The sequence below is a fragment of the Alternaria triticimaculans genome (assembly GCF_023758025.1).
Source record: "Alternaria triticimaculans strain BMP 0046 chromosome Unknown scaffold_6, whole genome shotgun sequence".
Classification (NCBI taxonomy): Eukaryota; Fungi; Ascomycota; class Dothideomycetes; order Pleosporales; family Pleosporaceae; genus Alternaria; species Alternaria triticimaculans.
Genome location: NW_026055963.1, coordinates 1,647,402 through 1,669,006, shown reverse-complemented (window position 1 = coordinate 1,669,006; position 21,605 = coordinate 1,647,402). Strand labels below are relative to the sequence as shown.

Sequence of the window (21,605 nt, the reverse complement as noted above, 5' to 3'; positions counted from 1 at the left end):
CGCATGTAGTCTTTGCGCCCAGACAGCTCCTGCGCGCTCCCGGTGGGCGCTCGTATTGCGATATTCAGTTTGTCTCGCGCATCGTGTGTCTGCCCTCGTGGGCATCTCAACCGCTCATGGCCGTATCCTTGGTCGCCTTGGGTTCCACCTCTTCAGCCTTTCCAATCCACAGGACGTTGTTGCACCTTATCAGGACTTGTCCGAGAGTGCCGGAGCTGACGCCGTTTACGAATTCTTCCGTGTTGGAGAGCTGGATGTTCATGTAGAGGTCCACCGAGACGAGTCTGCCCTTGTACTCGGTCTCACCCCACTTTAACCTGACGACGATGTCTTTGTCGACTCTGCGCGTATGTTAGCGCGTGTTCTTCGGGTGAGGGTGGTTTGAGAGGTAAAGGCGTGCGACGTACAAGCTTTGGAGCAAAGGACGCGGGTTGAAGGGTGCGACTGCCTGGTGGAAGTCAGCTTTGCGCGCGACTGGAGAACATAAAGAATAGCTTACAGCCATGTTTGCGACTCTATCTCAGGGCTTGCTGTCGGGTAGCCGTGAGTTTGGTGGGTAGAGCAATGAGGGTCGTGGTGCTATGGCGGTCGTGCCTGCAGCTTTGGAAAGTCGTCGGCAAAAGGTAGCGCCGATTGGTCACCGTGCTTCACCGCGGGGAAGCCGGGCAACAGATGGTGGTTCAGGGTGGAAGGTGCATTCGAGGATATCTGAGACTCGCACTCTCCTGTCTTGGACTCACGTCACAATCATGATCAGTCATGCACCTGCCTCCACTGTTCTTCCACACCCATGCCTACCTGGTGTCCACGATGCATGTGTAGAGCGACGCGACTAGCGGACGCGCTAAGAAATTGTTCCCTCTTCGAATGATCGGACGAGTACAGCAATTGCGGAATCCCGACACCACAACCTCCAGTCACACTCGTTCGGCCGCCATACTCCAGCTGGACCTTCATAGCTGCCTACTCTCAGCAGCACCATTGCGCCTACCACGGTGCGCCGCCTCGTCCTCCCGCCGGCGACCCGGTCCTTCGTCGCCCCTCCACTCTTCGCGCAGCATGCCCCGGTAGCAATGCGAGCCATCTGGTCCCGGGCAACGTCGAACCCGGGTACCTGCAGATGCATCTCATGCGTCTCCAATACCGGCGCTCTCGCTAGGCGCAGCGGGCAGACTGCTCTTCGCCGCACGCGGGCAATCGGCACACCAACGTCGACCTTCGTATACACGACCATATTCGCTGCGGGGCTGGCCGTCGATGCGAGGGCGAAAGCCGCTAGGAACACACAATGGGAGAAGGCCTTTTCATCACTAGCCCAATCTACGGGTGACGGGTCCCCAGGAGAGAGAACGAAGGATAGAGACACGGCCACTGATTCTGTGACCTTGGGGCATGGATACCATGGCTTGACCTTTGATGATCTGCCGGACGATTTCGACTGGAGCGCGTTGGAGCGCATTGTAGGCATGGAATTGGATGAGGATCCAATCTTGGAAGATCAAGAAATCAAGTCACAAATTCGCGATTACGCTGAGCTGGAAGACCTGCGCTTTGACTCGAGGTTCCCAGGTATGCAGCTTCTGGAGTTTCCAACAAATACCGGTCCTGAACTTATACGCTACAACTTGCCGCCCCAGTCCTTGTGGGCGCCAGACGCACTACGCGTAAACGCCCTGCAAAGGCGACACTCGTGGAAGAAGCTGGCCATGCAGGAACTCTCCACCGGTCTCCTTATACACGAACTACTGCACAAAAACAACGTGCCTAGATTCGACAAGGCTTGGGAGGTGGATTCCGACAATTTGTCACAGCAGATCCAGGACGTCATAGCCATGAATGCTGTGGAGCGTGAGCAAGCGCGCCAAAACATCCTAGAGGCTCTTGAAAACCTCCATCAGATTCCTGTTGATAGTCCGCCAGACGTGATTGCCCAGGCTCGAATTCACCCAGATCATCCAGGAATTCCGGAATATTATCAGGACGTGGATGGAGACTTTTACGCCATTACGATCCAAATGAATCAGAGCATCCAAAAGCTGTTTGAAAGCGACGTACACGGCAACGACCGCAAAGAGGCTGTCGTGCTTGCAAAGATCTGTCACAACCTCCTCGTTTCATCGGCCTCACCGGACTTACAGACATTCAACACTTTGCTGGTAGGTTTTCGACAGTGGCGGCGTCGCAACCTCATAGATTGTGTGATACCCGCCCTCAACTACAACAAAATTCGTCCCAACGAGATTACCTGTCGAGAAATACTCAATCACTACGCCTCCCTGAGGCATGGAAACCCTGAAGACTTTTCGAGGTTTGTCGCCAGGATGAGAGGTGTAGGCGACGGGCTTATGCTCGCAACTCCCAAAGTCAACGTCAACGAAGCCAGTCATGGCCGGCTCGTGAGGGTCGACGAAAAGAAGGTCTACCAGAAAGTCCACCCAACACCCATGGTGTTTAGTTCCCTCATAACTGGTGTCATGCGATTCGCAGGGTTCGACCGAGCGCTTGATATCTACTACGAGATGAAAGCGGACGGCTGGGGTCTCGACGTTCAAGGTCTGACGAGAATGCTCAACGACTGTCTCCGCCGCGCGGACTGGGAAGGGGGCCTATACATTTGGGGAGAGATTAGCAGCATCAAGGCCAGAGTGAATCATGAAGACATGACCAAAGCATACGGTCAAATGATAGGCTTGTGCTCCATTACCGGCAACACGGTCGCCTTCAACCAGATCCTGGCAGACATCTCTACCGAAGGCTTCGATCGCGAAAAGATCCTCGGTCTCGCCTCAAGAAACGAGCATGTGGCAAAGAAGAAGAAACTGCAGCTCGCTCCCGCTTGGGTTGCAGACAACGTCATGATTGCCGCTTCCGCCTACATCAAGGACACAAGAGACGCGGATGTAAAGGATGCGCTAGAAGGCATAGACGGGGACGATAACACTACATTCATTCAAGGCGAGCCTGACGATTCTGACGCGCATGATGCAGCTGGTTCAACGGAGGACATCGCGGATAACACGGCCGACCCCAAGGAGGTTTGGGCGTCATGGTTGGAGCGGGAGTTTGGAGAGAGACCGAAGGATCCGGAGCCTTGAATGGCTATCATGTGTACAGTACGATTTTATCATGTATACCAGTGTATATACCATAGCCCTACGATGGCGCCACTTACAGATGAAAACAAACAATCTCGTTCCATCAAGCTCTCGTCCAGCTGTGATGAAAATCTCCCATCTGGCGAAGCCGACACGAACACGACTGACCAGGCCGCCGCCACATTTCAAAGTTTGGCACAATGACGAGCTGCTACCAAAGAAATCTTATCGTGTTCCAGTTCCGAGGTGTCACCAGACCGTTACTCTGCCGAGGACTTCTTTGTTTGAGACCTCATCTATTTAGATTAACTGCGTCGGCAGCCTCATTTATCCTTTTCGCTTCAGCACGTCTGTCACCAACATCACTGTTGCTGCTACTCATCACCAACAAACTCAGCTCGAAAAGGACTTTCGGCACGGGTGGTTTCTTTTTCGTGTTCGTCATGTTTCGTTGTTATTACGAGTTTGGAATGCTTCCTTCCGTTGGTGCACAAATGTTCATCCTCTCGTGTCCCGTACATTCGACAATATCCTGGTTTTTATTCCAAATTGAAGAACTCATATGACTGGGGACGTTTGATATGCCCTCGCTTTCGCACTAGCCAAAGGAGGCAGTCGTGTCGGGCGACGCTGCATTCCTGTCTAAAGATAGACAGACGCACTATGGAGATCACTCCACCGGAGCCTTTGCATCGTTGCTTGGTCTCCAATCCAGCGTGCAGGTAAGTTCCCCAGACTCTGCAAGCCGTTGCTTGTAGCCGCCATGATACATATGTTGCGTTGTCTCGCGTAGCTTTATCCTCAGGATCTGTCTAGTGTGATGCATGGGGAACTACTCAGGCATTCATTCGTAGTCCAGAGCTGATGCCAGCCAGCTCTAGACCTTTGTATCCCTATGTTCTGTCTACAACTATTCTGTGTTGCCTGATAAGCCAGGCGTCTTCATCTCATCACCCTTGGTCTTTCACTATCCCAGAGGACTAGCCGCGATAGCGTTGCATACACGGTAGATGATTACTCTGCCGAAGATTCTTGTGCGACACAACGAGGTTCTGGTCGCACTCGGATGTACGTCCCACCCCTTACTTAGTACAAACCATCCTCTCAAGGATCTTCATGCAGGGAAGCCGTTCGATGCTGGATACGCAGATTGAGGTGTGGGTTGGGCTAGAGCGTGTTGTCGGTGTTGGGAGTCCCTACATCCATGCTGATTTGTGATGGAGAGATTGCATAGAGCGTGGGTTGTTGTACTGGACTCTGGAGTATACTTGAGACACGATAAGAGAATGGTAGGAGAGCATCTCGCCCATGTTTGCCATCGTACTGACTGTTGAGCCTTTTAGACATGTAAAGGGAAAAAGAAGTCCATACAACAAGTCGGAAGGGGGCGTGGCAAAGACCGCAGAGAAATACTAACCCATGACTTTGGAGAGCTAGTAGACGTCTAGTCAAACTTTCTCGTATGCGAAGTCCTTGCCAAATCCCCAGGGACGAGTACTAGCAGCACCAGCCATCTTAGTCCTCTGGAATGTCGCATCCCTCAATCACCCCACACAAAATGCCCCAGTCACGTATGCCCTTTCATCTGCATACTCGCTTGAGGCTGGCTGGACCAAACATCTCCTAACCACAACAGGAAGCAAAAGTACTTTACCCAAATTACACGAACCGTATCCAACAGCCTCGAACACCAACTAGCCATCTACCATCTCGGGCAGCTACAGAGTGGCAAAAGCGTGTCTGAACTTTGGTACAAATGATGCGTATAAATGAAGTGGTATGCCGGCTCCGTGTAGATCTCATGCATCTTTTTTGATATATCAACCCCAGACCCTGAGATTATTGCCTTGCAAGCGAGCCCCACCGACTTCTTGCCCTTTCCCAACACTAGTACTCGAAGTTAAGGAACAGTCAGACGAAAAAAGAGATGCAGTACCGATTCGTATCCGTTCTTGCTGCTGGTGTGTTGGTTGCTGTGAGCAGCGCCGCACCTGTGCCTTCAGCTGAGGTAATTCGACTTCGTCATTATCACAGACATCCAAGCTGACAAAGAGCAGGCACAAACCCTCAGCCCTACCAACCCAGACGATATCCAACTCGGCAAGCCCTCTAGCGAGATCATCTGGAGCAAGCGCGATGACGAGCCGACCAACCCAGACGACGTACAGCTCGGCCCCCCTACCAGCGAGATCATCTGGAGCAAAGACAAGAAACGCACCGTCACTTGGAGTGAACCCAAAGACAAGAAACGCGATGTCACTTGGAGTGAACCCAAAGACACCTTCACCATCAGCAAGCCCAAGACAGTTGTGACATGGAGTACAGCGAAGCGCGACACAGTCACGCAGCCCGACACCATCGATTTGGGAAAGCCGAGCTCCGAGGTCAGCTGGGGTAAGAGGGATGGGACTGACCCTGCCGATACCATCGAGCTTGGTAAGCCAAGCACCATTATCACCTGGGGCAAGGAAAAGCGCCAGACCCTGGGCAATCCGGACTCGGAGACGACGTGGGGCAAGCGTGAGGCGGAGAAGCCGAAGGATAGCTTCAAGCTCGGTAAGGCTACAACAGTCGTTACCTGGTCTTGAGTGTTTCGATCTTTGTATGGTGAGTTTGCTTCAGCTATCCTTGTTGACCTTGTGCGCTGACGATTTCGTAGCTCCTACGTAGGGTTTTGTTGCTGTTTTTGTAGGTAGAGTTTGGAGGTAGATTCCACCGTCGCTACTTCATCGTGGCTGGTAGCTGAGGTGTAAAACTGATATCCGTAGTGCTGTGTGCCTGTTTAGTAGTTTCAATATACTTATGTTGGATAGCTTTGCTGTTCACGAGATTTGATGTGCAATTCGAACGTGCGCAACTTGTTCCTTCTCCTTTTGCAGTCTTTGTTGAGCATTGCTGTCGTCATTATGTACTATAGCCACCTCTTCACATTCGTCTTGTCCTATCAGCTCGACTATACCACGTCTGGTGTACATTGTTCCAATCTGTACAACCTGCCGTATGAATCTCCCTCTTTCCCGTGCATTCTACGCGCGACGTATTTCCCACTCGACGTTCGTGATGCTAACTTCCTCGCCAGCCTTCTCGTCGTAGTCGTACCATTCGCCGTCAGGTAGCTCAATACCAGAGAACTTGGTGCCTGATTCCGTGCCTGTCGCGAGGAACTCTCCCTCGGCGATGAATTCGACGAACTCTAGGCCTCTGCAGTCGAACATGAGGATGTTGGTCTTCTTGGGTGGGTCGCTTTGTTCGTAGGAGGTAGGCGCGGCTGTGATGTTTGCTGAGTGTTCTCTCTACAGGTCATGTCAGTGGCTGAAGTAAAGAGAAGGGCGCAGGGCAGAAAGACCTTACAGTTCTTACACCTCCAGACAAAGTTGGCTTCACCCTTGCTGCCGCTCTGCTCGTTCATCTCGAAGCGATTGACCGAGACAGGGTTGGGGTGCACTTCGCGACATGACGTGCATTGGACCTTGAATGTGTAGAAAAAGGGCGCGTCTTCCGTGTCGTTGGGGCGGAGGTCGGTGACGCTGAAGGTGTGTTAGTAGGGTAGACACGTGTAGTTAGAGAGATGTACCTACCCGTTCAGCTCTGCTTTCAATGCTAGTGCGAGCACCATGTTGACAGTGTTGATGTAAGCGTTTGATAGATTTCCGTCGCATCTCGTTGCGCCTCTGGCGATGCGCCCCGCCCCCACTGACACGCGAGCTGCTTTCGAGCTAGCACGCAAAGGGTAAGGCCGTGTTACCGTGCATCGCAGCTTTCTTGCGCTCCAAATCTTAATCACGCATTGCGCTGCAAACATACAAGAACGTGTACATTCTCAGAATTCCATTTCTTTCGTCTGATAGGGCATAACCGCATAATTACTCTCACTCTACGGTCCAAGTAGACGAGTCGGCAGATCGTGACTTCCCAGCCTGGATCTCCCCTTTCCACTTTGAGACGACCATTGAACACAGTTCAGGCAACATCTGCTTTACTCGCTTCGACCCTTCCCGCAAATTGTCAGACTCCCGGACGACATCCTTGCCGGCTACATTCTTCAACACCGTCCCATACCAGGCCACCACCTTCAATCCTGACCGCTACTTGCTTCTAAAGTCCGTCTCTTCAACATGGTCAAATTCTACCCGTCTCTCAACGAGAACCACATCGACTTCATCTCCAGTCAACCGCTCTTCTTCGTGGCCAGCGCTCCTTGGGCTGGAGATCACGTCAACATCTCGCCAAAAGGCCATCCGTCAAGAACCTTTTCTGTTCTCGGCCCGAACACCGTCGCCTATCTGGACGCAACCGGCAGCGGTTGTGAGACCATCTCTCACGTCTACGAGAATGGCCGCGTTACCGTGATGTTCTCTTCCTTCGGACCCTCGCCACAGATCATGCGACTGTTCTGCAAAGGAAGGGTAGTCGAAAAGTGGGACCCGTACTACGGGCAATTGCGCGCTAAGATGGCGTCAGAGAACGGTGATGAGGTTGATGTCACGGGCGCAAGAGCTATCATTGTGCTGAAGATCCAGAAAGTCCAGACCAGCTGCGGATTTGGAGTGCCTCAGATCGATGGCGGAAAGACTGCAAGCACAGAGGAAGCAGCGGGTGACGCAATTGCCTATGTGGACCACGATCATGAAGACGGCGAAGAGAACGGCTTCAAGCAGCGGGATACCATGGACAACTGGGCGCGAAAGCAGCTTGAGAAGCAAGAGCTCGCCGACTACCAAAAGCAGTTCAACCACCGGTCGCTTGATGGTCTACCGGGTATGATGAGCGCGCGACGATCGCATGACGAGAACATCGCTGTGGAGGATACGAAGGCGTGGTTCAGGAAGGTGAGCAGGCAGCAGGACGCTGTAGCTCTGGGTGTGGGCTTGGGCGTTATACTGATGCTGCTATTGAGTCTTGTTGGCGTACTCAGCATCAAGCCGATATTCTTGCAACACATACTGAATGCGCAACGAAGGCAATTGGGCTTACCGGAGGATCATTCGTGGAAGAGCGAGCTTTGAGTGCATTTGGGCTTGTCATCGCATCGCAAAAGCTCAAAGCGGTATTCCATAGACTCAAATTTTCCAGTACTGGAGAATGGGATACAGATCTTTCCTCAGTTCATGTCTCCATATTTCATAACCTTCCGAGGCACGGTTGTCTGCCAAGCATGCACCGCCACAGGATTGTGGATTCAGCCTTAGGCGTCCCAGCCGTAACCTCTTTCATGAGCGCTAGTCCTCCGTCTATCCCGTCTCCTAGGTACGCGCGCTATGATCTTCAATCAATTTCATACTTTACACACATGTATGTGTCGCTTTCACAATTGTAACGCGTACCTCAACATACAATGCGCCTCCTCCACATTGCCGACGATGAAACCCTCAGCCTCGTGGAATTCATCGAAGATGACATTCCACCGTACGCCATCCTTTCACATACCTGGGGCCCAGATAGCGAGGAAGTTAGCTATCGTGACATGATAGATGGGACAGGAGAAAAGAAAGAAGGACATCGTAAGATTCGTTACTGTGCGGACCAGGCCTTGAAAAACAATCTAAGATACTTTTGGGTCGATACATGCTGCAGGTTAGTTTTTCCTACCTTTGGTAAGATCTGAACTAACAGGATCGTTGATAGTGAGTGTTTTGTTACTATTGCTACAAAGTAGCTTGCCGCAAACATTGGCCTTGCGCATTCGCTAACATCAACATCATTACTTGCAGTCGACAAATCCAGCAGCGCCGAGTTAACAGAGTCAATCAATTCCATGTTTCAATACTACAGACAAGCCATCGTCTGCTACGCGTATCTCGAAGACTTCCCCGAAGGCGCAGTACTCAAAGGAGGACTGTCCCAATGCCGATGGTTCACCAGAGGCTGGACGCTACAAGAACTGCTTGCCCCAGGCATTGTCGAGTTCTACGCCCAAGGATGGAAGTTCGTTGGAACCAAACACGAGCAAGCGGCCGCCATATCTCGTTTCACCAACATACCCGAGTCGGTGTTGACGCACGCGCGGAGAGACATCATAGCCGAGCAATCCGTGTCTGCTCGCATGTCATGGGCTTCACAAAGGCGGACGAAACGGAAAGAGGATATGGCGTACTGCCTTCTTGGTATATTCGACGTTAACATGCCGTTGATCTACGGCGAGGGTACAAAGGCGTTCCGACGTCTGCAAGAAGAGATCATCAAGCGCGACAACGACCTCAGCATCTTCGCCTGGAACAGCATGTCGGAGTATCACAACAACGACCTCGTTGAGATCTTTGCAAGCTCACCGGCTGCATTTGAGGATGTATTCGCCGCGAGCGTCCACAAACACCAACTAGCCGAGTTCTCTGTCACCAACCGCGGTCTCCTGCTTGGCGGCGATTTCGAGATATACGGCTGGTACGGTGAGCGCGGTTATACCGGAATCCCGAAACACTACGTCCTCTTGGTCGGGGAGTCGAAAAAAGACGACAGCAGTATAGGTATCTTCCTCCGGAAATGCGGTCCTGGGCTGTTTTGCCGCATTGGCGGGTTGCCTTTGGCCAGGCTGCCGAATAAAATCATCACATACTCCGCGCAGGAGCTGATGCAGTCAGTCTACCTCTCAACGGATGCCTTCCTCAAACACTCAATTACCCGCTTGGTGTCCTTCCGCCACGATGGCCTGCATATTCCCGTCCAAGAACATCTCCGAATGCGGTCGGTGGCTCCATTGCACGCTTGGGATCATTTAGACAGGACGTTCCTGGTTCCGAAAGCCTGGGACCAGAATGTAAGCCAATTGGTACTTGCTGCTCAGTTCAGCGTCACGATAGCGGGGTATACGGCTGAAATAGTGGTTATCTGTCCAGCTCATAAAGATAAAGCTCCGATAGTATTCCTCGCGAAAGATTATCTTCGCGAGACGAGATTCTTATTCACAGACAAAGCTGGCAAGGAGGGTATTTTCTGGGAAGACTTGGTGAAACTTTTACCCAAGCTCCCGTATCTGAACAGCGGGCATGTTTATGTCAAACCCAAGCATGCATTCAAGATTAGCGTCAGTTTGCAGACGACCACAATCGATACCGATTGTGGCCCGATCAGCGTCAGAAGCCTGACTTCTTCAGTTACATCTGTATAGAATAGACTCGGTCTCAATCAATGTCGGCATAGTTAGAGCTCGCCACCAATGATGACACTACGCAGACTTGACTCCGACTGACCACCGCATGCATCTGAACAGCAACCCTTGGGAGCAAATGAGGCCTAGATACCTGCAAGCCTGGTAGATGCAAGGACATCCTGCATCGTCATGTTCGACCCCATGCCAACGACCACGATGAGCGCAATATCACTCAAGCAACGAGCCTACAAGCAACCCACATCCTGAAAGGAGTACGCCACATCCGCGCATTTTACGACCCACAGTATGCGTCCGTTCTAACACCTTATACAAGAAAAAAACTAAACAGGTCTATAGGCTACATTAAGCCGAAACCTTGCAAAGTAGGTAACCTAACGTTAACGTAGGCTCTAGGCTGTTCACTTTTTTCTTAGGTTAGCGTGCTAAGGTTGATCTACTTTTTCTAGAAACGCAACTTTGTCACTTTGGCACCCCACCACTACAACCGCAATTGACTGTCAACGGCCGTTTGTACTCCTGAGACATGTCGCCCAGATATGCGCATGTTCGCGGTAGTCGGCTAGGAACTTGTATGCCTCCCCTTCCCGCCCATCGGAAGAAAGGGTTGTACAGTAATACTCGTGGCTTGATTGGTGCACGCGTTTAGAAGAGTGGAGGTAGCCCCACACCCCGCAACTCCAAGACCGGCGCTTCTCGTCACTCCCAGCAACGCTTTCTATTGCGCGCAGCTGCCTTCCAACTATGTTCCTGAAGACATTGGCTAGCATTCTTAGAGCTCACAAGCATCGTTGTAACGTTCGGTCTCGTGTCTAGCATCCATGTGCTAATGGCGATTGGGATGCAAAGGCCCGGAGCAACTTGAGAAGAGCGCGATGGCCGGGCACGGCTACTACCCCATGCTCATCCATGTTTGATAAGCACGTACTCTGTCGCCCGTACAACACCATGTCTAATCAGTCGCGCTACAGACCGGGCCGGTGCAATGCTTATCTGGAGCAAACAAGGGGCACCGTTTCCTAATCAGCTTGCCGGCCGATAGTCTCTAGCATGCAAGAGTTCTACATAAAATAGAAGCGTATCATGAACGGGATTCAGTAAAGGTTTTGTGATGGATTACTCGCAGACTAAAGACACCAAAGACGCCAAAGTGAAGGACACGGAGCATGACGGTGGTGAGGACATCGCGATCGGATCGCAGGAAGAAGTTACCGATTACGACTTTCTGCGATCTTGGAAATGGTCGACTTTCTACCGGAGCGTGCTATTCCAGATGGTGATGTTCGGAGCGTGAGTAATCCTCCCAGAGACTACCATCCGGATGCTGAACATGATTAAGGCTCTCCTTGGTCGGCCCAGCCATGGGTGATGCTATATCCAATCTAGGAGGAGGCGGTTTGTCAACGCCATGGCTAGCGAATCTTGCAACCTCGTTGAGTTACGCCATGAGCTTCATCAGTACTATCCTCGGAGGCCCCATCATCAATAGGATCGGGATCAAATGGGCGTGCTTCATTGCGGCTCTCACGATGCCCCTCCAAGGATCTGCGTACTATGTAAATGCTAGATTCGGCGTCGACTGGTACCTCATAGCCGCCAATGTACGATCTACACTCATCATACAAGGGAAACATACTGATGGGGCCAGGTTATCAACGGTCTAGCGGGTGGGCTTCTTTACGTCGGCGAAACGACAGCCATGCTATGCTACCCAAGGCTAGAAGAGAGGGGGTTATACCTTGGTAAGCACGTGTGTGCGACGTGGAGTATGATCATTCCACTAATCTCTGACAGGCATCTGGTCGGCTATGCGAAGCTCCGGAAGCTTGATCGGTGGTGCGATAAACTTTTCCACGAACTCAGACAGAGCCTCTGCTGGAGGCATTGCATGGGCGACATATCTGGTCTTTGTTGGATTCGGTACGTGACGGATACTAGGCATCTGCTCTGAATGCACAGTTACTAACCAATAGCAGAATGCACTGGAGTTCTTTGGGCGCTGTCACTGTCCCCCACACCCCGAGTGCGTCGTCGCGATGGCAGCAAGGTTCCCATGTCGGGGAGGGTTACTTGGACGCAAGAATTTGTTGCTCTGTGGAGTACTCTACAAAGCAACAAGGTCTGGTTGATCTTCCTGCCCGCGTTCTATTCTTTCTTTTACGGAGGGACGATGGGTACCTATCTCTCGCTACACTTCTCGGTCCGCGCTCGCGCTCTTTCATCTTTTCTTCTCCGTAAGTATGGATCTTGGGACCGCTGACTACATGCTGACTAGTACAGCCGCCATTACTATTCCGTCGGTCGTCATATTCGGCAAACTTCTAGACAGCCAGCGGTGGCCCCAGCGGCCCAAGGCATGGGTTGCATTCTCGCTGTGGATCCTGCCACAAACCGGTTGTTTCATCTGGGTCGCTTTCGAGTACCACTACCTCGGCAATAAAACGGCGCTGGATTACGGATCGTGAGTTATCCTACCGAGGCAGGCCCCAGTGCGACTGAGACTGACTTCAACGACAGAGAAACTGGCAGATGGGCAAGGGCATACGTGCCATACCTTATCATTTTCGTGAGCGGCTACTGGACGCAATTGACACTATACTGGATTCTCGGCACATTCTCCAACGACATGGGTGATTCGTCACGGGTGGCAGGCTTGTTTCGAGCGTTTGAGACGGCGGGCCAGGCAGTTTCCTATGGTCTGAGCTCTGCGAGTGGCATCGCTCCTGTGGTCCCGATCTATGTGAACTGTGGTTTGCTGGTTCTCACTGTGCCTAGTATGGTCATGTTGATCACTAGGATGCCCAGGAGACCGTTGAATAACGTCATCACTGAATGAAGTGTCGTGCGTGATGGCTCTCACCAGAAGGATTGCAGACGCGTGTGACACGCGCTAGGGGTTTGGAAAGCGTGGTCAGGGCATCGCCGTAGATAGCAATTATCAGATCGTTCAAAATATCTATCATGATGCAGGCTGTGCCCCTACTGCAAAGTTGTATTCTGCTAATGAACTGTTTTTTTATACCTGTTCACATCGCTCCTTCTCTAGCACGCGAGCAGCCATTGCTGATGAATATTGTCCAGTAGAATTGCTCGATCACCTCGCATCTGACTTAGCGTTGTTGGCGAAAGATAAGACCGGAGGGCTTTCAACACTGCCAATGCTACTACACGAAAAGAAAGCTTCTTAATCGGCTTGTGCTGCTCTGGACAGGTGTGTGCTTGCTGGGCGGCAAGGTCAACTAGGTCCTTATCGGTGACCGGACCGGTGACCGGCCCGGTCGCAATTGCCTGATGATCACCGCCTTGCGCAGCCACTTGAAGCCAAGGACCAACGTTCTGGGCTTACGCATTCTATCTATCTGACTAACTTACGCAAGTTCCCGGGTTGGTACAGTAGAAGCAGAGCTGCCCTGTGAATGACTAAGCGTGAGTACCTACATAGCCCATCTTGCGGTTAGGATAATTCCGTAGAACTACCACCAATACATGCATACGATTCACACACTACATTTCCAATATGTCTTTTCCTGGCCCCAGCGTCAAACCTTTCCCGGTGGCGGATGCTGTCCCCTCCTATTGGAGAAAACAAGTTGGGCCCATCGACAACCATCGCAGCACTGAACAGCTTCCTACGCAGGTTGATGTTGTCATCGTTGGCGCGGGGTATGCTGGAGCATCAATCGTGCATCACATAGTCGAAGAGTGTGTGCGTCGCGACCGCCCAATACCATCAATACTTATCCTTGAGGCACGTGAGGCCTGCTCTGGCGCTACCGGACGTAACGGTACATACCATATGCCCTTGATATTCCATTTCAATGTCGCACGTACTAAATCTGAAAATCTAGGCGGTCATTTAAAACCAGACCCTTTGTCAAGAGCGGCCAGTGTACTGGAGACGCATGGGAAAGCGGTCGCCGAGCACGTGGCTACATTCGAGGCCCGCCAGATCGATGCAATCAAAGAACTTGTTCAGCGTGAAAATTGTGACTGCGACTTCGAAGAGACAAGGGTCACCGATGTCTGCTTTTATGAAGCCGGTCGCGATAAAATCCAAGCTGACATTGCGAAAATCACTAAAGCGGGTATCTCCACTGCGAAAGGGATAGATTTTACTTCAGGCAGCGAAGCAGAAGAGGTATGTAGCGTTTGGAGATAAACATCTGATCTGATTCGTTGAAATGTTTCTTTGGAGAGATCTGACCAAGCCCATAGGTTTCCGGCGTATGGGGTGCAAAGTCTTGTCATACATATAGCGCCGCTCGTCTGTGGCCCTACCGACTTGTGGCGCACTTGCTAGAGAAAGCGGTATCTATGGGTGTCAACTTGCAGACACATACCTCAGTAACATCTGTCTCGGCAGCCGATGGAGGCACAAAAGATTATGATTGGGTCGTGAATACACCGCGCGGCTCCGTCAAGACCAGCACTGTCGTTTATGCTACGAACGGATACACGTCTGCTCTCGTACCGGAGATGAAGGACAAAGTCGTCCCAGTGAGAGGCATAGTAGCGCGCTTGGCGGGCGAGAATGCACCAAGAATGACTGATAGCTATATGATGCGGTTTTCCGACTACGAGTACGACTACATGATTCCTCGACCGGACGGTAGTATCATTGTCGGGGGCGGAAGACGCGACTATTACAAAGACTTGGACGAATGGTTCGATGTATCCGACGACAGCAGACTGATGAATGGCGCGCGGCATTACTTTGACGGTTACATGCAACGGCATTTCCGCGGGTGGGAGAACAGCGGTGCACACACAGAAGAGCTTTGGACCGGTAGTAAGTGTCATGTCTGCACCAGCGCCCACGATTGAATGTTTCGGAACTGACTCATCTTCTTCCATATTAGTTATGGGCTATTCCAACGACGGGTTCCCTTATGTTGGGCCTGTTTGCGGGAAACCCGGCCAGTATATGTGCGCAGGATTCAGCGGGCACGGTATGCCGCAGATATTTTTCTGTGCAAAAGCCATCGCTTCCATGGTCATCACGGGTGACGCAGAGAATGTGGATCTCCCTGTGCCGTACCGCATCACCAGGAGTAGGTGGTACCAGCAGAAAGAACATGTGTCTCTCAAGATGTGGCAACAGATAGCGGAAAGCCAGCCTGCTCAAGCACGGTTGTGACCATGAGATAAGACGAGTTGGGACCTGAATTGTCCACTCTTGCAATGCGATGAATCATCCACTGACTTTTACGCGCACTCTGTTGGCGAAAAGAGTTGAATTGATGCGCTTCATCGCTCATACATTGGCGATTCTAGCCTGTGCAGAACGTCACTTCGGTAACCATGAAAGGCTCTCAAAGAACTCCCTCTCTGCGTTACCATGGTCACCAAAGTCTGAGGTGAAGAACGCCTCGCTTCCATCCGAGTTAAGTAGATCGAAATCGAACGGATAGCCATCAAGGGGTACATAGCTTGGCATGGTATCCACTGTTGCATCGGTTCTGTTAGGTGTTATCCTTGGGCCCTGCGCCGTTGCTGCCTGTACATTTGCATGTCCGGATGCTGGAGGCCCAAAACGAGGGACTGTGGACTTTTCTGCTTTCTTATACCAGTTAAGAAGACCGTTGTAGCCCTCTTCAGCTGCATCATTTGCTTCCGTGACCGCAGGTTGACTGGGTAATGGATTGAAAACGTGAAGTCGATGCAGCGCCGCTTCCAGTGTCTCTAGGAGCGACACTTCTGAACGCGCGGAATCGCCCGCCGAAGCCATCTCTCTGATCGCCTGAAGACCTACTTGTAGGGTGTTTGCGAACTCGTTCGTCCGGTAACATATGCTATAGGCGATCAAGACCAGCAGGGACGCGCGGCAGGAACTGTATTCGGCATATGACGACTTTGCAAGGCCCATGTCGCCCGTCTGCATGATTTGACATGTGCTGATAACTTCCTTCGCGGCCGCAACGCAGTCCTGGACCAAGAAGTCCCACTGTGAGTGGGACTCGGATGCTTTCCTCTGGCGTACTTCTGGGGATGCGGCATTGGCGTCCTTGGAATGTGCATTGGTCCGCGCGTGACGGTGCGCGAGGATAAAGGGTCGTCCGATAAACATGTGCAAGAGGCAGCACTCCAGTCGAGAATGGATCAATGCGCGAGCTTTTGGTAGTTCTGCTTCGTGGTTCGCGGGTGGCGATAATACACCCCCGCGAGGAGGCGACCAGGGCCCTCGCAGATCCGCCTTCATGCGCTTGATACGGTCCAAAATCACCCCGACTTCAGCGTTCGCACATGTGCGGAGACACGATCTAGCAATACATAGTTAGTTAACTGGGTTCTATTTCTGTGTATTAACAAAGTCTTGGTCTAGTCTTACATTTCGTGGTGGAATGCTTCAGCCTGCCTGGTGAGCTCGATTGATTCCAGGAGACCTTGAGGATCGAAACGGTCATCATCCATGAGGTGTGCTTCAGATCTCTGAGGCAGATCTGCATCGATATCGGATCGCACTATGGATATTGGGCGGCCGTGGTATATACCAATTTTTCTAGTAGGTCAGACCTGTGAGCAGGAGGACGAGGTGGCATCGGAGAGTCAAGAACCAACAAACCTTTCCATGCAGTACACTGTCCACCAAATGCGACGCCTGATTTCTTTGGTTCTCGCATCGAGGACGTTGCGCGAGACCTTTCGGTGCATTCCGTTTTGTATGGCTACCTTGATAGCCAAGTTTAGATAGATGTAACTCAGCCCAGATGCATCGATGGGTAAGGAATATAGGCCGAGAAGCAGAAGTGCCTGGACACTAAGCAGCGAGCCAGCGTGAATGACTTCCGAAAGCAGCTTTGCTACTTGACGGTAAAAGCCGGATCCAATCTCGAGCTCCCAGCTACTCTGAACTTCGGAGTCCGTTGCAACACCCGTGCTGTGAGTATTGTGGCGATTGGGCGATTCTAAATGGACGTATTGGGTTCCGACTGCCAGTACCATCAGTACTACACATATTGCAGTAACATCTTTGGAGCGTAGTGAGACGGGGTTGGTATATATGTTGTCTAGAATGCCGTTGAACCAGCGTCGGTCTACATAGTAGTAGACGCTGGTGGCATGATTGAAGAAGACATTGGTCAAGAATGTAGCAACCGGACGGGGTGGCACAACAGCAAGGACGTCCGAGATGGAAGTCGAGGCTGGATCTGCCTCGCCGACGCGAATGAAATCTGGTACCCGCGTTACGTTTTCTGGATTCTGACAGAGATGGTGAGCAAACGGGAACAGACTAGGCTAGCCGTACGTACCTGCACATTGGCTTTGGCCATAAGATCGTCTATATTGCGTTTGATGTGCATGGAAAAGTTCCAATGAGAGAACTCGCCTGAATAATCTGCACAGCGACAAAAGCTCTCGTCAGTGTGCCTGAGCAATCACGAGGGGGTTTACGAAGCACATACGGACTGTCGTGCCATCTACGCGGTCAATGGTACAATCCTCGTCTCCAATATCAGGGCTGTCAGACACTTGGGTATTCGCCGACAGCTCGATAGACTCGGGTACGATCGCGTTCTGGTCGCGTGGTGGAGTGGGCGAAGACAGAGAATCGCACGTGCGTTGTAGAGACACGATATCCAGGGCGAGATTGGGGAAATGGTGTTTGATTATGAATTCCATGCATCGCATGCGGTCCATCAGCTCATTGGGCGAGGCGGAAAGGCCCGGTCCTCGCTTGTCCACTGCAGCAGGTGCAACATTGTATCTACACGGTCGGCGCAGATGTCGACAGCGTCTACATGGTGTGCCATCCTCACATTTCTCTTTGAGACGGCGACACTCATCACACCTATGCGATGCTTGTCAGCCAAGACTCTACCTCGCAGTCTTCGGCGAGACAGTGGTGGGTCTTACGCGCGAACTGCTCGTTGTCGCTCTTCTGCCGCTAGATGACGCTTCTTGGTGGGTCTTGGAGGCTCGACGTCCATAGCTCGAAGTGAACAAACAAGACTAGGTATGAGCTGAAGGGACTGAGTTGGCGGAAGGTTTTGAGCATACGTCGTGAGTTCACAGCTGTCAACGACGCCCACCTACCGAAGCGCGAGCGATAAGACAGCTGAATGACGCGCAATGCAGCGACGTTGAAGCCGTCCAGCCTCCTGCAGGAACGCTCCGCACAAAGCTTGTCCGTTATCGGTTAGTAGTAAGCCCGGCTTATCACAGACGGCGATACCCGCATCCTCACAAAAGATAATGGCGAACCTCGGGCAAAATGCTGGGAGCGGGGAAAGAGCATGTGGAAAAGAACATTCTTTACTAATGTCATTACGGGCTGGAATAAACGCAGTAGTAGTACTAATGTCATTGAGACTTGTCTACAATCTGCTGCGCCATCTCCATGAGACTTCCAGCCACCACCTCTAATTTCACATCACTAAACACGTCGAGACAAGCTTCCTTCTCGTACACCGAGCTCCATGCTCCACGAAAACCGACTTTTGTGGCCGCTGCGACATCCCACATGTGCGCGGCGGCGAACCATTTCACATCGTTTCCTCCAAATCGATTCCATACAGACTCATAGGCGCGGAGAGCGGGCTTAGCCACACCTAAGTTGTCGCAACTGACGAAATTTTCCAGCGGCATGTCTACACCGGCGCGCTCGAAATAGCCTCTAACTCGTTGCACATCCCCGGTGGTAAAACACCAGACGGTGAAGCCGTTGTCGCGCAGCAACTGGAACGTCTCCTGACAGCCAGGTCGCAGCTGTAAAGCGGAATAGCCTTCGATGCACTGTTCCCGCTCCTCTTCGGTGGCTATGGCCCGAGGATCGGCGATGCCACAAAGACTAAGGGTACGGTAGAATAGTCCTCGGAGAACGTCCTTATAAGGCTTGTAGCTTTCGGAGATGGACAAGAACGTGAATTCCAGCTCAGCAGCTGTCTGCCAGGTGTACCCGAAGTGTTGCGCGGTGATGTGGTGAGGGCGAAGTTTTGCACCCAAGACTGAGTCTATGCGTTCGTAGTAGGCGTCGAACGATACGCAGGTGCCGACGACGTCGAACACGACATGCTTGAGCGGCTGTGTCATTTTGACTGTCGGTGTGGTGTGTGATGATCAAAGTCAAGGAGCTCCCGAGGTCGACAGCGGTTGATGCAAGATATCTCGACTTGGCACAATGATTAAAAGATCTATGGAGAACAGGCCCCTGCGCCCAGTACTCTCATGTTTTGCGATCGTGAGTACCTAGGTAACGTGCCAGTGGATGATAGAAGGCCGGCCCGGTCGAGGTGACTGCCGCAGCGCTCGGACCAGGTGGTTATCGATCGCGACCGGATCGCGACCGGTTGGCTTACCCGGTTCTGCCACTGACACACAGGTACCTAGGTACGATAACGATGAGCAACAGTTTCAGCAGATTCCGGACCGGTGCCATTGTTTCTCGAGTTCGAACTTTCTAGATCGAAGTTGTAAGCTCGATGGCCGGGCTAATTACGGTACCCGGTCGATTTGCGAAATAGCGGTGATGGAGCACAGGTATGAAAGCGTGTACTATGTGGCTTGCCTTGCGAAACATGCTCTCTGCCCGGCTGTAGAAAGTAGTCTGTCATTCTCAATTCCTCAACATGGTTTTACCAACTGCCAACCCCACCAAATCCTATTGGATCGAGGCTGCGAAGTCGCCGTTGCGCAACTTCCGCTCCAGCGAGGCGTTGCCAGAGGAGACCGATGTGGCAATAATCGGCGGTGGTTATGCCGGCGCGTCGACCGCGTACTGGATCAACAAAGTTCGTGACCGCACCACAATGAGTTGTCCGCTCACTAAGTCTGACGAGTAATCAGTACACAGACAATGCTTCCAGGCAGCCTCATGTGACTCTCCTAGAAGCTCGTGACATTTGCGGAGGTGCCACCGGACGCAATGGTGATGGCACTTGCATCTTGCTCCTTGGAGAAACACCTAACAGCGAACAGGAGGACAATTGAGGCCGCATGCCTATTCCCGCTACGCGAAATGGTCGAAACGGTTTGGCTCCCAGGGTGCCATGGAGCTTATCGAACATGAGATGGCTCATTTGCCGGCATTTAAGAATCTGACCGAGGAAGAAGACATCGCGGAAGAGGTCTGTCTCAAGTTCGGAGAAACGTTCGATGCTGCCATGACCGATGAAGCCTGGACGAGGCTCAAGGGCGCACTTGACGCCATGCGGAGGGATCATGGCGACGATCATGAGATCGTCAAAGTATGCAGAGTGATCGAGGACGCACACGCCGCAGAGGAGTTTACGCAGATGAAGGGTGCTCTGGCTGCAGTGGTGCATCCTGCAGGGCAAATGTCGGTTCTCCTCGATTGTACTCCTCCCACGCAAACCTACTAACATCGTCTCAGATGGCCTTACAAATTGGTGCACGCGCTTTTGCGCATCGTTCTACAGAAAGGCAATCTCAATCTGCAAGCTCATACTCCAGTCACGGACGTCTCAGCGCGAGACGCCGAGGGCTGGATCACAGTCACGACTGAGCGCGGAAGCATTCGTGCCAAAACAGTTGTCCACACTACAAACAGATGGGCTTCTCATCTTCTTCCCGAGTTCAGTAACCTTATACTGCCCGACAGAGGGGCTATTGCCGCGATTAAAGCGCCCCCGGGATTTATAAAGCATACCGGTGCCCAGCATTGGGACTCAATGGTCAACGTAAGGCTTACAGATGCTCTCTTCACAATCGACGACCCGCTAACGACGACAGAACTATCATCTCCAGCTCCCTCCACCCTACAACACTATCATCATTGGAGGAGCAAGGCAACTTCTTGTCCACAAGCCAGGAGATTGCTTTCCCAACGATAAAGAGGATCAGCAGATTGCCGGAGCAGCTGCATTCTACGAATCTTGGGGTGCCTCAGACGTCGCAGGCTCGCCGGATGAAGTCCCCGCGGGGCTCAGCAAGGAAGTCAACGAAGGCGGCTGCTGGACTGGAAGTAAGATATGTCATACCAGTGAACTTGAAGTACATTCGGCTGACTAAATAGTGCAAACCGAATCTGCAGACGCGTTTCCGTTTGTTGGTACGGTGCCACAGCGGCCGGGCCATTTCATTGCGGCCGGATTCGCGGGACACGGTATGCCTCGTGTGTTAGGTTCAGCTGCTCACATCACGCCTCTTGTTCTGGACTCGCTTGGTGTCGAGTACAGCCAGCCTCTCGTTGCCGCTTCATTCCCTCCACTGCCTCAACCGTTCCGCACTACCGCTGAACGGATTGAGAGACTCCAGGATACGAGCCTCAGTGCGCTCGCTGAGGATTACAAGCAGAGATGTGAGGAGAGTGCGCAGAAGTCATTCTGCAATACTGCGAGGGTCATGGCTGTGCTCGGGATTCCGCCCTCATGGGATGATGCAGGTGGTCACCAGCAGGTTATGGCCCAGCTATGATGTGAATGCGTGTAGTTTAGAATAAGAATCCG

The 21,605-nt window shown here is 52.2% G+C and overlaps 10 protein-coding genes across 10 annotated transcripts; 6 read left to right on the top strand and 4 right to left on the bottom strand.

Annotated features, from left to right (window-relative positions):
* Window positions 1–106: 106 nt before the first annotated feature.
* J4E78_005404 (uncharacterized protein) lies at window positions 107–505 on the bottom strand (the record flags this gene model as incomplete). Its single annotated transcript, XM_049366024.1, has 3 exons — window positions 107–341; window positions 408–448; window positions 500–505. 3 exons carry the CDS (start codon window positions 503–505, stop codon window positions 107–109), a joined length of 282 nt encoding a protein of 93 aa, XP_049222739.1.
* A 961-nt stretch (window positions 506–1,466) lies between these two features.
* Window positions 1,467–3,095, top strand: J4E78_005403 (uncharacterized protein; the record flags this gene model as incomplete). The annotated part of the gene is made up of 1 exon (XM_049366023.1): window positions 1,467–3,095. The coding sequence occupies one exon, from the start codon at window positions 1,467–1,469 to the stop codon at window positions 3,093–3,095; it is 1,629 nt and encodes a 542-aa protein (XP_049222738.1).
* Window positions 3,096–5,022: 1,927 nt separating this feature from the next.
* On the top strand, window positions 5,023–5,683 carry J4E78_005402 (uncharacterized protein; the record flags this gene model as incomplete). The annotated part of the gene is made up of 2 exons (XM_049366022.1): window positions 5,023–5,103; window positions 5,153–5,683. 2 exons carry the CDS (start codon window positions 5,023–5,025, stop codon window positions 5,681–5,683), a joined length of 612 nt encoding a protein of 203 aa, XP_049222737.1.
* A 438-nt stretch (window positions 5,684–6,121) lies between these two features.
* Window positions 6,122–6,711, bottom strand: J4E78_005401 (uncharacterized protein; the record flags this gene model as incomplete). The annotated part of the gene is made up of 3 exons (XM_049366021.1): window positions 6,122–6,363; window positions 6,447–6,622; window positions 6,674–6,711. The coding sequence occupies 3 exons, from the start codon at window positions 6,709–6,711 to the stop codon at window positions 6,122–6,124; spliced, it is 456 nt and encodes a 151-aa protein (XP_049222736.1).
* Window positions 6,712–7,210: 499 nt separating this feature from the next.
* On the top strand, window positions 7,211–8,101 carry J4E78_005400 (uncharacterized protein; the record flags this gene model as incomplete). The annotated part of the gene is made up of 1 exon (XM_049366020.1): window positions 7,211–8,101. The coding sequence occupies one exon, from the start codon at window positions 7,211–7,213 to the stop codon at window positions 8,099–8,101; it is 891 nt and encodes a 296-aa protein (XP_049222735.1).
* Window positions 8,102–8,660: 559 nt separating this feature from the next.
* Window positions 8,661–9,913, top strand: J4E78_005399 (uncharacterized protein; the record flags this gene model as incomplete). The annotated part of the gene is made up of 3 exons (XM_049366019.1): window positions 8,661–8,669; window positions 8,830–9,849; window positions 9,893–9,913. 3 exons carry the CDS (start codon window positions 8,661–8,663, stop codon window positions 9,911–9,913), a joined length of 1,050 nt encoding a protein of 349 aa, XP_049222734.1.
* Window positions 9,914–14,514: 4,601 nt separating this feature from the next.
* Window positions 14,515–15,337, top strand: J4E78_005398 (uncharacterized protein; the record flags this gene model as incomplete). The annotated part of the gene is made up of 2 exons (XM_049366018.1): window positions 14,515–14,989; window positions 15,060–15,337. 2 exons carry the CDS (start codon window positions 14,515–14,517, stop codon window positions 15,335–15,337), a joined length of 753 nt encoding a protein of 250 aa, XP_049222733.1.
* A 150-nt stretch (window positions 15,338–15,487) lies between these two features.
* Window positions 15,488–16,611, bottom strand: J4E78_005397 (uncharacterized protein; the record flags this gene model as incomplete). The annotated part of the gene is made up of 2 exons (XM_049366017.1): window positions 15,488–16,460; window positions 16,529–16,611. The coding sequence occupies 2 exons, from the start codon at window positions 16,609–16,611 to the stop codon at window positions 15,488–15,490; spliced, it is 1,056 nt and encodes a 351-aa protein (XP_049222732.1).
* A 1,890-nt stretch (window positions 16,612–18,501) lies between these two features.
* Window positions 18,502–19,230, bottom strand: J4E78_005396 (uncharacterized protein; the record flags this gene model as incomplete). Its single annotated transcript, XM_049366016.1, has 1 exon — window positions 18,502–19,230. One exon carries the CDS (start codon window positions 19,228–19,230, stop codon window positions 18,502–18,504), a length of 729 nt encoding a protein of 242 aa, XP_049222731.1.
* Window positions 19,231–19,946: 716 nt separating this feature from the next.
* Window positions 19,947–21,573, top strand: J4E78_005395 (uncharacterized protein; the record flags this gene model as incomplete). The annotated part of the gene is made up of 5 exons (XM_049366015.1): window positions 19,947–19,950; window positions 20,116–20,476; window positions 20,531–20,837; window positions 20,890–21,121; window positions 21,173–21,573. The coding sequence occupies 5 exons, from the start codon at window positions 19,947–19,949 to the stop codon at window positions 21,571–21,573; spliced, it is 1,305 nt and encodes a 434-aa protein (XP_049222730.1).
* Window positions 21,574–21,605: the final 32 nt, after the last annotated feature.